This window comes from Urocampus carinirostris, chromosome 10, assembly GCF_059441175.1.
Source record: "Urocampus carinirostris isolate Australia breed hairy pipefish chromosome 10, RoL_Ucar_1.0, whole genome shotgun sequence".
Classification (NCBI taxonomy): domain Eukaryota; kingdom Metazoa; phylum Chordata; class Actinopteri; order Syngnathiformes; family Syngnathidae; genus Urocampus; species Urocampus carinirostris.
Window position 1 is genome coordinate 6,716,700 of NC_142358.1, and position 13,666 is coordinate 6,730,365.

At 38.7% G+C, this 13,666-nt stretch overlaps 1 protein-coding gene and 1 pseudogene across 1 annotated transcript; both read right to left on the reverse strand.

Annotated features, from left to right (window-relative positions):
- Positions 1-262: 262 nt before the first annotated feature.
- On the reverse strand, positions 263-12,058 carry ddx6 (DEAD (Asp-Glu-Ala-Asp) box helicase 6). Its single transcript, XM_088345292.1, has 14 exons — positions 11,842-12,058; positions 9,777-10,370; positions 9,631-9,694; positions 8,922-9,026; positions 8,707-8,836; positions 7,764-7,910; positions 7,583-7,677; positions 7,383-7,505; positions 4,727-4,855; positions 4,528-4,644; positions 4,389-4,452; positions 4,171-4,272; positions 3,919-4,098; positions 263-2,668 (listed from the first exon to the last, which is right to left on the reverse strand). Exons 2-13 carry the CDS (start codon positions 9,974-9,976, stop codon positions 3,923-3,925), a joined length of 1,452 nt encoding a protein of 483 aa, XP_088201418.1. The 5' UTR covers positions 9,977-10,370; positions 11,842-12,058; the 3' UTR covers positions 263-2,668; positions 3,919-3,922.
- Positions 12,059-12,688: 630 nt separating this feature from the next.
- LOC148357573 (U2 spliceosomal RNA) lies at positions 12,689-12,822 on the reverse strand (annotated as a pseudogene).
- Between the last annotated feature and the right edge of the window lie 844 nt (positions 12,823-13,666).

The following is a 13,666-nucleotide window of genomic DNA, read 5'->3' on the forward strand; positions in this document are numbered from 1 at the left end:
ACACCAATGATATATAAAATACATTTGTCGTACGGTGGGAAGCTACGTCTTATTCTACATTGTGACATGAAAACATTGATATGTCGTATGGCCGAAACCAAAGTACTGTAAAATTTTAATCTCTATGCAAATAACAAAAACTACTTGGTGGTAAACGGAGTCATTCGGAGCAGGGAGGTTAACGACAACATGGGACATTAAGTTCGAAAAACTTTAGAACCAAAAGTTCTAAAACCCACAAAGAAAACCAAGGAGCCAAACGTAAATTCAGTGAGCTTTATTTAGAACAGAAATTTCAAATGTTTTTCTAAGCCCAATATTTGTAACAATTGTCTTTTCCGGTCGTTTTGAACTCAACGCTTTGTAAAATCAGCTTCACTGAATAGGTCTGCCAATCGAATTTAGATCCAAATTTACTGAAAATAAAAACTTCCCAAAAAAAAAAAAAAAAAAAAAACTTGTTTTCCTTTTGAAAAATTTTCATTGGGCAAAAACAAAATTAACAAGAACATTAATTTTGTTTTTGCAACGCCATTTTAACAGATGGCACCTCCCCAAAATGTGCTGATGCATCAACGAGTATCCTACCGATCAGAAACTGACAACGGGCTAAATTACACAAATAGCGTGTATTTTTTTGGTCATTGATGTCAAGGATTCGTATGCATCAGGGCAGCAATTAGGCCAATTGAAAAGACAAATTTAGATGACCCTAAAGAATGAGACAATTTTGTTAATGGACAAATCCAATTTAAGATTTTTGACAAGATGCTTTTGTCTCAGTCTCCAAGGTTCTAAACGTGGCGACCGTCAGCAGTAGGCATTGTCCAATCATATTGCTTCGTCCAGTAGGACCCACCTTCAAAACAACCTTACTGACATGCCGCCACGCTGCAGACGGCTGCCGAGTGTCTGCAAAGTTTCGATTCTATCACTTGCTCACATTGACGGTTTTACTTTAGTCTTTTAACATAAAATCCCACCTCCCACCCCAGCCAATGGGCCAAATTGAACGATTGAATTCTTAAAGGGGAACAATGACATGAGAGCAAGCAGGGAGAATCACCGTTCTGACACAACCAGGACACTAAAGGGGAAAATTTTAGAAACGGTCGCTGTGAGTCAAAACAGTTAAGAGCATCTTGCCTCAAATTAAGGGAACCCAAGATAAATTCTGAGAAAATTCAGGGAAAAAAAGTTCATTTACTATACCCAGAACCCCAACACTGAACAAAACATGTAAGCCAGTAAACTCGATCAGAGTTTTCAGTCCAAGCCATTTAGTCATCCATGGTAACCATTCCCCTCCAGTTTGCTTTAGAAAGGAATTTTCTCCAACAATAAGTTCATGTTTGCGTGGCGTGTTCAAAAAGCAGTCCATGGTATTGGCTGAACTCAACTCTGTGCATTGGGCAATCTGTCCTGGGTTGTCTTATTTTTTTCAGTGTGACTTCCTGCTACGAGTTGCTCCCCCAGGTGACGAGTCACTGATGCTTTTCCTCTCGACATCCTTGGTAAAATCAAGTCGGCTGCTGCCTTCCGCCTTGTCGATTGCTGCAACAGGACAGGAAGTCTCCACAAAGTAAAGACTCACGACAGCGAATCAGACGATGCGACTCATTTGTCATACCGAAGTTGTTAAAAATCACTTGAGCCGAAGGAAGTGCAACTTTGACTATCATGTCTGGCCTCACTAGCAATTTATGCACAAGGCAGGGGGTTCTTTTGCTTTAGATTCCAAACAATCGTGTCAATTTTCTAAAATTATAAATAAAGTCACAGGCCAATAGGCAGTAATCAAAAAGTCTCCAGTGCCAACGAGTACGTGTGTCAAAAGGGGCGGTATTGATTGCGGCCAGCCTCATTGTTGACCGGTCTTAAAACAATCTTAAAATGAAGGTAGGTGTATGTATATAGAAATTACACATACAGACACATCCACCCCAAAACACAGAGTTAAGTACAGATTTCCCATAAAAGGTAAGGAAGGTTGGTGGTGGAGGCATGGTCCTCACTTTTTTTTGAAATTCTCATATTGATTTGCCTCACCATCGACTAAATTTTATTCCTCTTGAAGCACATTTTTTTCAAACTGATTGACTGACAGTCTTGCTCCTTAGTTTAATTAAAAAAACAATATAACCTCCAGCATCTTTGTCCTTTAAATGGGGAAGTATCCAAGTTTATATCTCATTGTTGAGCCAGACTGAAGCGCAGCAGACCCCCAGACAAGCAGAAACGAGAAAATGGTTACAAGTAATGACAGCAATGGTTATTACTTCACTAAGAGTGGGACTGCTTCTTAAGGCACTTCATAAAAAAAGGGTTCAAAAACAAAACAAAAAAATGGCAGATGGGCTCTTTTTTTAAGGGAGCACGCCGGTGCTGGTTTGGCTAGGTAAAAATAACATGTGCCAGGATCTTTCACTTCATTGATACGGCACTTTCCTTGTAAGGAGGGGTCTTGGTCGGAGGGATGTCTTCGGGGCGGTCGCCGCAGAATGTGGCCCCATGAGAAGCAAAAAAGTGTTCTTCCAAAATGGATCCCATAAACTGACATTCCTGGTGAAGGCATCCTCCAAAAAAAAAAAAAAAAAAAAAAAAAAAAAAAAAAAAAAAAATCCAGACTGGAGTGGGGGGTCCAAAGGGGAATGGACGATGTACTTATCTGTGAATGACAAAAACGAGCAAAAATAAACTTTGAGTTACATTACTGAAAATGGTCTAAATTACAGTACACCGCGGGATACAGCACCTTGTCACCCTTTGACTTTCTGGTGTAGTTTTTCACTACCCTTACTAAAAAACAAATGATTTTGCGAGCCAAAAACGTACTAAGGATCAACGTTTCGATGTTGGTGCGTATTAGAATTTACCTCTCCAACATGCCCATCTGCTATTGGTCAATGCCATAAAATGCTGATTTACTGATTGTTTGATTTTTATATTTGTCCAATATGCCATTAGCTAAATCATCAAAAATGTCTCCCTTCATTCAGTTAAGAATCCAGTGTACTTTGAAAACGTTGAGTGTAAAATACAGTGGTAAAGGGGAGAAAAAAAGAAAAAAAAAGTACCAAAAAACACAGTGTATTTGTTGGCTTCAGGTCCCGGGGTTTTCAGTGATGTTGGATGGAGAAGAAAACATGACCAAGAAACATGAGTTGTTACCCTTGCTGAGGCCGAAACCAATCGATGATCAAGACAACAATTAGGACTATGGAGACAATTAAAAACTTAATGTCAACAAAATATTTGCAAGTTTTAAAATTAGTTTAATTTTAATTAACTGTCCTAATCCCCCTTCTGGATTCACCAGATACTCTAACTGACCAGCTCAAGTCACGCAAAATTAAAACTTTTCTTTTATGTGTATGAATATACTGTTAATCACGTTCATGTATAATACAAATATTGTACTTCCTATATACGATTTTGTTATGTTTTTATCAGAGGTACAATGGATCGGGAACACATTACCATAGTTTCCAATCCCTCTTTATATGGCAAGTTCACAATGCAATCCTCGCCTCAGAACAGATTAATGTTATATCCCTGGGGGTTAACAGTATTTAGAAGTGACAATTGAGTATTTGTAATGCATCTCATTCCCAATCACTAAAGGCAAGTATTGTTGAATGACATTTAGCGTACAATGAATGATCAAAACATGTCAACACCAACTAAAATGTTAGAGTTTCTGATCTCATATGCTTTGTGCCTTGTCCATGAAACATTGCAGAGGTCAAACTTTTGCTTATCCACCAGATCTAGAATTGTTGCAAATAATGAGTCTTTGACCGATGGGGAAACATGTAACTGTACACCACAAAGTGAAATTACTAGAAGGCACCTATTTTGCAATTATCGACTGAGGCAATCCAAAATTGAGAATATATTTTATGCCACTATACTCACTGGCTCATGGCTTGACTTCTTCCCCACTCTCACTGTGGTACTCGGCCACATACAAGCTCTTGTCAATTATGCCGGGGATGGGCTTGATCTCCGTACCGAGCTGCTCTTCTATGCCTTTCAGGTTGAAGCGGTCGTCATATGTGATCAGGTTGATGGCCAAACCCAAATGTCCAAAGCGGCCTTTGAGGATGATGATGGGTGATGTTATTATTTACGTTTAGGATAGGGAGGATTCTATGGGAAAATTCTCACCAGATCTGCCAATACGGTGTAGGTATGTCTCTCCCAGCTTTGGGAAGTCAAAATTGATCACAACATTCACAGCTTGAATGTCAATTCCTCTTGTAAAGAGGTCTGGAGAAAAATAAAAGTTTGGGGGAATGTTAAGCAAATATATTTGAAGAATTGACTTTTGGTCCAACTACAAAATGGTCATAATGAAACTATGAATATTCTGGTGTGCAACTCACCAGTGCAGACGAGGTTTCGACAGAGACCATTGCGGAAGTCGTGGAAAACACGATTGCGGTGTTCCTGGAGAGAGGAGGAAGTCAAAAAAAACGAATATTTCCCCTGACCATTTGTAGACTGACTAAACAGCATTCCAACCTGTCTCATCTTAGCATGGATGTAGAAACAGGAATAACCAAGTTGGGAGATCTTTTTGGCAAGGAGTTCCACTCTCTGAGAGGAGTTGCAGAAGATTATAGACTGATTGATCTGGAGCTAGGAGACAAATGACATTTTGTCTGTTTCTTTGTTCTCAGGATTGATTCGGGTCAGATTGAACCGGAAGAGTCTATCTTACCCTGGAGAACAAGGTGTTAAGACAATGCACTTTTTGTCTTTCAGTGACGTAAGCATAATACTGAGTCACACCCTTCAGTGTGAGCTCCTCCATGAGATTGATCTCATAGGGTTTCTGCAGGTGCGAATTCTACAAGCACAACGAATACATGTTTGTGAGATTGACAGAACAAAGAAGCTTCACCAATTTCTAGTTTCCACAACACGAGAAAGAGATTATAACAATTTGATGAGACGTGTTTTTTTGCCACATAATCTCCCTTTTCAAGTATGTTGCAACAAACATCACAACATTAGAAAATCCCCATTAAAACAGAAAAAAATGATGACTCAGAAGTAATAGGCTGAGCACTGTCCCCAAATAACTTGAGACGCTTCTGTCAATCTTCAACTAATGTGTTACATCATTATAACAGTCATTGGTTGGTTAACCCCTTAACATTCCTCTCAAATTCACCTAAATTCCTAAACCAAAAGCTACCCAAAGGAAATTGAATGCTGTTCTTGTTTGGGAAACATGTAGTTTTTATCTCATTTGAAAGGTGACACACTGACGATTTGTGCCAAACTGAAATAATCACTGCAAGTGCAACTAACATCGAGTAATCTGCGTTTAACACAGGAATAGGTTTCCCCCCTCGTGTTAACTCTTTATGCAATCAAATGCCTGCAGATGAGTGTAGCATGGGCATTTTAGGTAGAAAGTAGGTGAGATAATAGCTTGAAGCCTCACTTGGTATCATGTCGAATTTGATTACAAACTAAACATTGTGTTTGACACCTTTTATAGGGGTAGGTTAAGGTGTTTCCACAAGTGGCCATTTGGAGACGACCAATTTACAGCTATATAACCTCTGCAATGACATATTTTACTTTGGCCAATTTTTAGACATTTTGAAAGTTGTAAATATTTGACTCCTTTACAGGGGTCAGTTAATGATTGCGCGCACACACTTGCACATAACAATGGTGCATGAAAATGAATCACAAGTGGCGTTATGCATGTTTATTTTGGGTTCTAATAATTTTAATACCAAGTGTATATCGTAATTTCAGAATTTCATTGGCTATTCAATTTGTCAATCCTTTGTATTGGTTACTACTGGCTAAAGATATTTTAAGTTCAAGAAGGCGAGCTCTACATTTTGTCAATACATGCATTATAGGCTAATGAGGGCAGTACAGGGGGGGGGGGGCGCAGAACGTTAAGGAGTTTATTTACAAATGGTTTAATTTAAAATCAACATTTACATTTCCAGAGATTCTTTTTCCCGTATTAATCACAACAATAAAACCCAGAGACAAATGGGCATTTTCATAAGTAAATAGGAAATGAAAGAAAATGCAATAGCAAAGTTAAGTGAAAATGGGAACTGTCTTCACGTGTCTTCATGAGACTCGAAAAGAAATGAAAAGGGACTACAACAAATGTTCCCTCTAAGCTGTGTGTGTGCGCAATTGCGCACTACCCAGAGCTTTTTCGCGCACAAGAGAATCTAGCCAGCTCACAAAAACCAGGGCTCGAAATTGTGAATTAAGAAGCGAATTAAGTCAAAGTTACAGTGCATGAAGGTAAAAATACACGGCTTTCCCTAACACTGTGTTCTAAATGCAGTATTTTGATGTCAATGTCGAAGTAGAACGTTGAGTAAAGTCAGTAAAGTTTTTCGAGAACCGGCTTCTTCAGGTCGGCTCACTAAAAAGAACCGTCTTTCGGGCCCCAAACGGCTCTTCAGGTTGTTTTTGCTTCTTTAATCCTTACACGACCAAATATTATGTAAAATTGTGCACAAAATGACTTGAAGGGGGGAAATAGAAAAGAAAAAAAATACCAAGCTGAAAAAGTTGTAAAAAACTGAGGAAAAAAACGAAACAAAAGGAGAGAAAAAGAGAAAAAAAGAGCAGCAGATAAGTTCAGAAAACAAAGCCAGAAGAAAAGAAAGAAGCAAATAAAGGGAAAAGGGTAATAGAGAACAAAAAAGCAAGATAAAAGTAACAGCGAGGCAAAAAACACAATGAGATTTTTTTTTTTAAAAAAAGGAATTTTTTAAAAAAAAAAAGAGAAAAAACAGGGGAAAAGGATAAAGTTTGTGTTGCATTCAAATAATTTCCAATTATATCAAGTTAATCTTGCCAACATTGTACTTCCACTAAAAAAACGTAATTAAATACAGTTCTGTATCGTGCAACCGACTAAATAAGCCCCCAAAAATGTTGGTATTATGCGACAAAAGATATCAGGAAAAATAAGAAATGGAAATCTTGCGAAGAATTGTAAAAAATGACGTTTGTAGGCAAGGCAACCCTTGCAATCAATCGTACATTGGTCAATTCATTAAAAAGTGAAAAATAATGTTGCATTGCCGGAAACACAGCAGAATGTAACGTGATGTCAAGAGTTGGACATGTTTGATAATGATTTAGTTGCCACACTTGGAGTCGCTGTTGCTCACAGTTGTTTCAAGCGTTGCTCACCGACTTTGTGTGAACGGTCAGACCAGAGGAAAATTAGGAGAAGCATTGACTACAACGAATTATATCCATTAGAATTGAACACAAAGTTAACTTCATAGCTGGTAGTGTAGCCAAATTGTGAAAATAAGACGAAATAAAGGAGGTGTGTACTATACTTATTATGCCAATCATTGAAAACATACCATAAACTTCTGCACACTGAGAGGGAAGGTAGCAGAGTATAGCAAAATCTGTCTCTGTTTGGAGAGGAAGCCCAGAATCTCCTCCATCATGACAACAAAGTCCTGAGACAGGAGTTTGTCAGCCTGTTGGAAGAGCAGATTAACAACTTATTTAAAAATAATAGTTTATTTAAAAAAAAAAATGACAAGCATATACACACCTCGTCAAGTACAATCATCTGCACTTGACCAACTTTGGCCACTCCTTTCTTGATGAGGTCTAAAATCCTCCCTGGTGTTGCAATTACAACATGAACTAGAAAAGGGAAAGAAAACAAAATCTTAAGCCCACAATCAGAGGGATTCTTGCCCGGGTTTCAAAAAAAATAAACAAAACATTACCGGTTTCATCCAGTCTCATGATGTCATCACGTAGGTTGGTTCCACCCGTGGTTGCCATCACCTTTACGCCACCCATGTGTTTGCTGACCTGGATACATATTTGGCTTACTTGCAGAGCCAATTCTCTAGTGGGCACAATCACCAGTGCTGGGTAGGCAAGACAAATAAAATAGTGTCATCTGTTATTGGCAAAATATCAATTTGGTGCCATCTTTCTGTTGAAGAGTGAGCAAATCATTGCATTTAAAAGGCAATCCAGTCAATAGTCAAGTCAATAATAACTATATAGAACCAGAATTCCATTAAACTTAACCATGTACTTTGAATATATTTGAAAAGAAAATACATGCCAAACCCTCGCAAAAAAACATCTGCGCCAATCACACATCTACCAGAATTCCAGCTAAGTCAAATGAATTTTTGTGAAAACTGCAGGGTAAATATTCTTTGATGTTTAACTGGGAAGCCTTGACAATAAGTTTCTCAGTCATACTATCAGTATATCGGGAAATTTAAAACACTAAGCTACCTCTCCTTTATTATTTTTTTAAGTCTGTATTACAGGTTAATTTTTGTGGCCACATCTTATCTGTAAACTATTTCACTACGTTTTAATCAATGACAAAGACAATTCTATTTTAGTATGAGAATGTTTGATTACTTGAAAATATAGTTTAACATAATATACAATGATGCAATGGGTACTAGCATGCTGGAGCGTAACATTTATCTAAAATGCATTATAAATAATAAAGGGGCAAATAGATACTTAACCAATCCAATGTGTAAAACAAAAAGATTATTTTTCTATTTAACTGATATTCAACTTTGTGGAGATTCTCGAGAAGTCAGGAGATGTCAGATTTAAGGTCAACAAAATCCATTTTAGCCCCATGACACAGAATGGCCACCAGTGTAATGCAATAAAAATATTCCTCCCTACCTTGTATATAGTCCTTCTTCAGGTCAATGCGTTCAAGTAAGGGAATGAGGTAGGCTCCACTCTTCCCTGTGCCGTTCTTGGCTCGGGCCAAGATGTCCCTTCCCGACAAAGCAATGGGAATGCTTTCCTCCTACAACCAGCAGCAATAACAGAATAAGAGTCATCCCTCGCCACCAGCAGAGAACAGCATATATTTGTGTGGGAGGCACACACACCTGAATAGGTGACGGCTTTTCCCAGCCCATCTCAAAGATGCCCATGAGCAGCTCCCTCTTTAGGCAGTAATCTTCAAATTCATTACCTTTTGTTGCAGTGACATCCTGTGGGGCACCACAAAACAGACTTTGAATTGTAATGCAATTATTGTCATAGTATCATATTTCGGAATTTACTGACTCATATTGATTGTGTTTTGATCCTTACAATTTATGCGAGCAATTTCGTAGTGCATATGCACATCAATGCGCATTACAAACTATTCATACAAAATAAGCCAATAAGACACATTCACAATGTATCCGAATATTTACATTAATCTTAAATTTCAATCTTTCATTACATCTTTATCCTGGCATGTCATGTCTAATTTGGGTGTAAACACTGTAGACTGTGTTGTTATCAATGACAATACAGTCAATTCTATTCAACAGTGTAGAAATGGTAGTGATACATTAACGAGGACAACAGGACAGTATTAAATGGAAAATGGACTGGCACGAATTATTTACTATTTAAGACAACCTCGGTGCACAAAATTGCAAATCGGGAATTACAGTAGTTATGATTTTATAAATGTTAATAAAAACATGTTTAAGGAGATAAGCATCCATGGGTTTTTGCATTTTTAAGCCAATTGGAGAGATTAATATACCTGTCTAACTAAATGTAATGTTTCAATATTTTTTGTTTGTTTTAAATACAAACCGAAGTTCTCATCCTCATGTCCTTTGGGGGAAGTTTTAATTTTTTCTTCCAGTCATCGCCAGGCCTGCAAAAGAATCAGTCTCATGACAACTACTTAAGTTAAAACATCAATTTTTGATGTTATCAACCTTTGATACGCAACTTACTTGATGACAGCATTAGTCGCGGGGGCTGTTTGAGCATTACCGTTGTTGATTGTGCCTTTCATTTGGTTCAGTGGCTGTTGGGGTCCTCCTCCACCACTGCCGCCGCCTGGCGCCCCGCCTGGCTTCCCGGAGCCCCGAAGCTGTCCATTCTGGTTCGACAAGCCCAGGATGACTGGGTTCTCTGTCCTGGCAGTGCTCATGTTTATCCTTAGCTTATAAGTCCAGTAACGATGAACCTCAAAAGAGGAGTGAATCCACTTAACTGGAAACGTTCACAATCAAAGGTAGTCCTTCCCTTTCAGGGCTTTGATTTCTGTACAAGTCCAAATATGTATCCCTGCCACTAACTACACAATAGTGTCTTTTCTGTGACATGAAGCAACAAATTATTTTCAGTTTTTAAATAGATTGATGTTGCGAATAAAAGGGGTGCCGGAGCAGTTCAGTTCAAGTAGGCTTGCTTGGGCGCAGGTGCTTGGAGTCCAACTTTGGAAGGGACAAGATGGCTTTTCGAGTACAAGCAGACTTGTTTGAGCTGGCCTTGAGAAGAAGCTCTGAGCCGCTACGTCCTCTTTGTCGGGGTTTGTATTAACCCTAAAGTACAGACACAGTCAAGTCATACATGTAACCAAAATCAAGTCAATACTACAAATCCCGTAAAACAAGGCTTAGAGGTAGTTTCTTCCCCAGGACCATTAACACCTTAAAGGAGTATGTTCATTAGTTAAATGTATTTGGAAATTAGTTGCTGCCGATGTCAGTATTGTTCTGATGCACTTACAAATTAGGCTGGTCTACAAGCAATACCTTGAAGCCTTTTCATGCCGACCCCCTCCCCCTCCCCCCTTTCTCTTCAAGTCTTATTACATGTTCTCCTAGGAGTGCCCCATTCAATATCATAAGCGATGTTCGCTCTATCAAAGAGATCAAAGACAGGCCTAGTCATGTTTATTTGTATAACGCTTGATCACAAACTGTTTCAAAGGGCTGTACAGGCCACTATTACACATTATTATTGTGGTAACTCCTTTCCCATTCTAAAGGACATTTAATGTCAAAATAACACAATTGACCAAATCATTTTATGTTCACCCTGGCACTACTGCAGCTTTCGATGCTAAGCAGATTCAGTTAAAAACCATCAACTTGGGCGAAAAGTGGGTTAAGCACTTGTGTTATTAGTATGATTCAAGGTAGTCTTTAAAGTAATACTAAAATTACTTGTGATATTTTCTTCGCAACCCCTTTGTAGTGTTAATAAAGAAAGTTTAAGATCTAAAATGCCCAAGACTAGGATAGAGCTTTATTAATTATGATAGTCTTGACACAATACTTTTAAACGACACCAAACAGGCCTTGCCGTATAAAAAAAAAATCAACCACGTTTCAAGGTAAGTCAAAGTAGCCTGGCTGAAATTTTGATCTTGGAGCTTAACTTTATCCTTTAATATAGTTATGAAGGACGCAAAAACAGCGTAAATCAATTTGCTCAAAGCTTATTTCTCAGATTTAAACTACAAAGCAAATGTGTTTGACCAGTACTTCAGTTTTACCTTCGATTAAAAAGCACAATTTGTAGCGGCTATGGCCAATCCCTCATGGCGTTGAAATATGTAAATGGTATGATATAATTAAAACGATATAGAAGTTATGCCAGAGTCTTTTACAAACGATACAAAATACAAAACAATGGTAGAACCCATTTAATGTTTTCCTTAAATTAAGTTCAGAAAATAAATGATGACGTAGTAAATGCTAGCGTCGAAACAAATGCCAGGGAATTAGAAAAAGTGGACACGATTTTTACCATTTTTGTTCACGTTTACGAATAGATTGATAATCGCCGTTATTCATTAGATACAATTACTTAGCTATGTCTTTGTTTTTCGAAAAACGCAAACATTAATCGCCGGAGAGTTAAAAGGCTAGCTAGCTAGCGAGCTACCAGGCTAACGACGGCGAAAAGCGACAACAAATGTCCCCTTAAAGCATTGCACAAGTGACGATTTAGGCTCCCAGCAAATGGCTAAAACCATCAAATTAGACGATTTTAGTTGTTTGTTACCTGAACTAAGCGTAGTAGATGGTCGTTGTTTTATAAATCTTTTTTTTTTTTAAAGCTTTGTCAAATGGTAGGCGAAAGCACGAATGAGGCTTCTTCTCATCCGAGTTTGCAAGATGGCGTCAACTCGTATTTGAGCCCGCCTCCCCCTGCCACCGTCAGATACTTTCATTTTCTAATAACCTCAAATATAAAATCATTAAATGATTATACCACTATAAATTCATTCCTCTCCCCTTTTCCTATAAAATATAAATGTGTTCCAATTGTAGACTTGCCCCCCCCATACGCATGACGTCACAACTTTACGTCATTTAGCCAGGTCAGTAGTGATGGGTCTTTGCAATTTACTAGGAAACTTGTTCAGACTTGCATGAGAAATCATTGACTTGAACAGTGCATTTAAATACAAAGTGAGTAGCCAATCATATTGCAGGGGATACGTGAATCTATCTCAAACATTAGCGTGTGAATTTTGAGCCCTGCCTAAATAAATAGCACGGAGGTAACGTCAATATCTGATATGATGATCATCTTATCTTTGTTATACATTTGTCAACACCATTTTCATACGTTTTTTTTTTGCTCATTGAACGCTTCCAATAAAAATGCTCATGCTGCTAGGATTGTTCTATTAAGATCATTGAAAATATAGAAAAATCAATAGACATATCGCCAGGCTTAACTGGTTTTGGGGTTTTTAAGGGTTATTATTCTATCTTCGTTATTCATTATCCATTATCCGTTATCGGTCAGTTCATAATACGCTACAAAGCCTAGGAGCCGGGACACCTACTCTCAGCCAAAAGGCCAAGCTAAGGTCCTAGCCCTTAAGCCTTGCTGCGATCATTGCGAATGCACCGTTCCCGGAGGTACTGCAATACCGGGCCGATGCGTGGAGTGGACAGAGCAAGCTCTTATTCCATCTCCGAAATGCAAAAATCAAAGATCATGGCAAGAGGTACGGCCAAAAGGCCAAGCTAGCCCTAAAGCCTGGACCTAGCATCAAAGACTAGATCCTTAAGAGGCTGATCCACGGCCAGGCCAAATTAAGGTCCTAGCAATAGGGGTTTTGGGGTTTTTAAGGGTTATTTTTCTATCTTCGTTATTCATTATCCATTATCGGTCAGTTCATAATACGCTACAAAGCCTAGGAGCCGGGACACTTACTCTCAGCCAAAAGGCCAAGCTAAGGTCCTAGCCTAAAGCTTTGCTGCGATCATTGCGAATGCACCGTTCCCGGAGGTACTGCAATACCGGGCCGATGCGTGGAGTGGACAGAACAAGCTCTTGGGTTGTTGGGTTGGGAAGGTGCCTAGCAATAAGGGGGGGTTAGGGGTTTTAAGGGTTATTTAGCTTGTTCATAAATCATTATCCATTATCCGTTATCGGTCAGTTCATAATACGCTACAAAGCCTAGGAGCCGGGACACTTACTCTCAGCCAAAGGGCCAAGCTAAGGTCCTAGCCCTAAAGCCTTGCTGCGATCATTGCGAATGCACCGTTCCCGGAAGTACTGCAATACCGGGCCGATGCGTGGAGTGGACAGAGCAAGCTGTGGAGTGGACAGAGCAAGCTCCTAGCAATAAAGCCTTGATGATTAAACAATTGTGAAGAATGCTTGAAATATCACGCTTGTTTAATTCTGACATTCAATACTCACAATGAAGACTTCTTACCCAAGATTGTTTTATTTTGATCATTGAAGGCGTGTGATGAAAAATGCTTATAATTTTGGGGTTGAACACTTACAATGAATAACGGTTATAATGCTATGGTTTTATTTTGATTATTGAACGGTTGCAAAGAAAAATCCCATCAGTCCATGG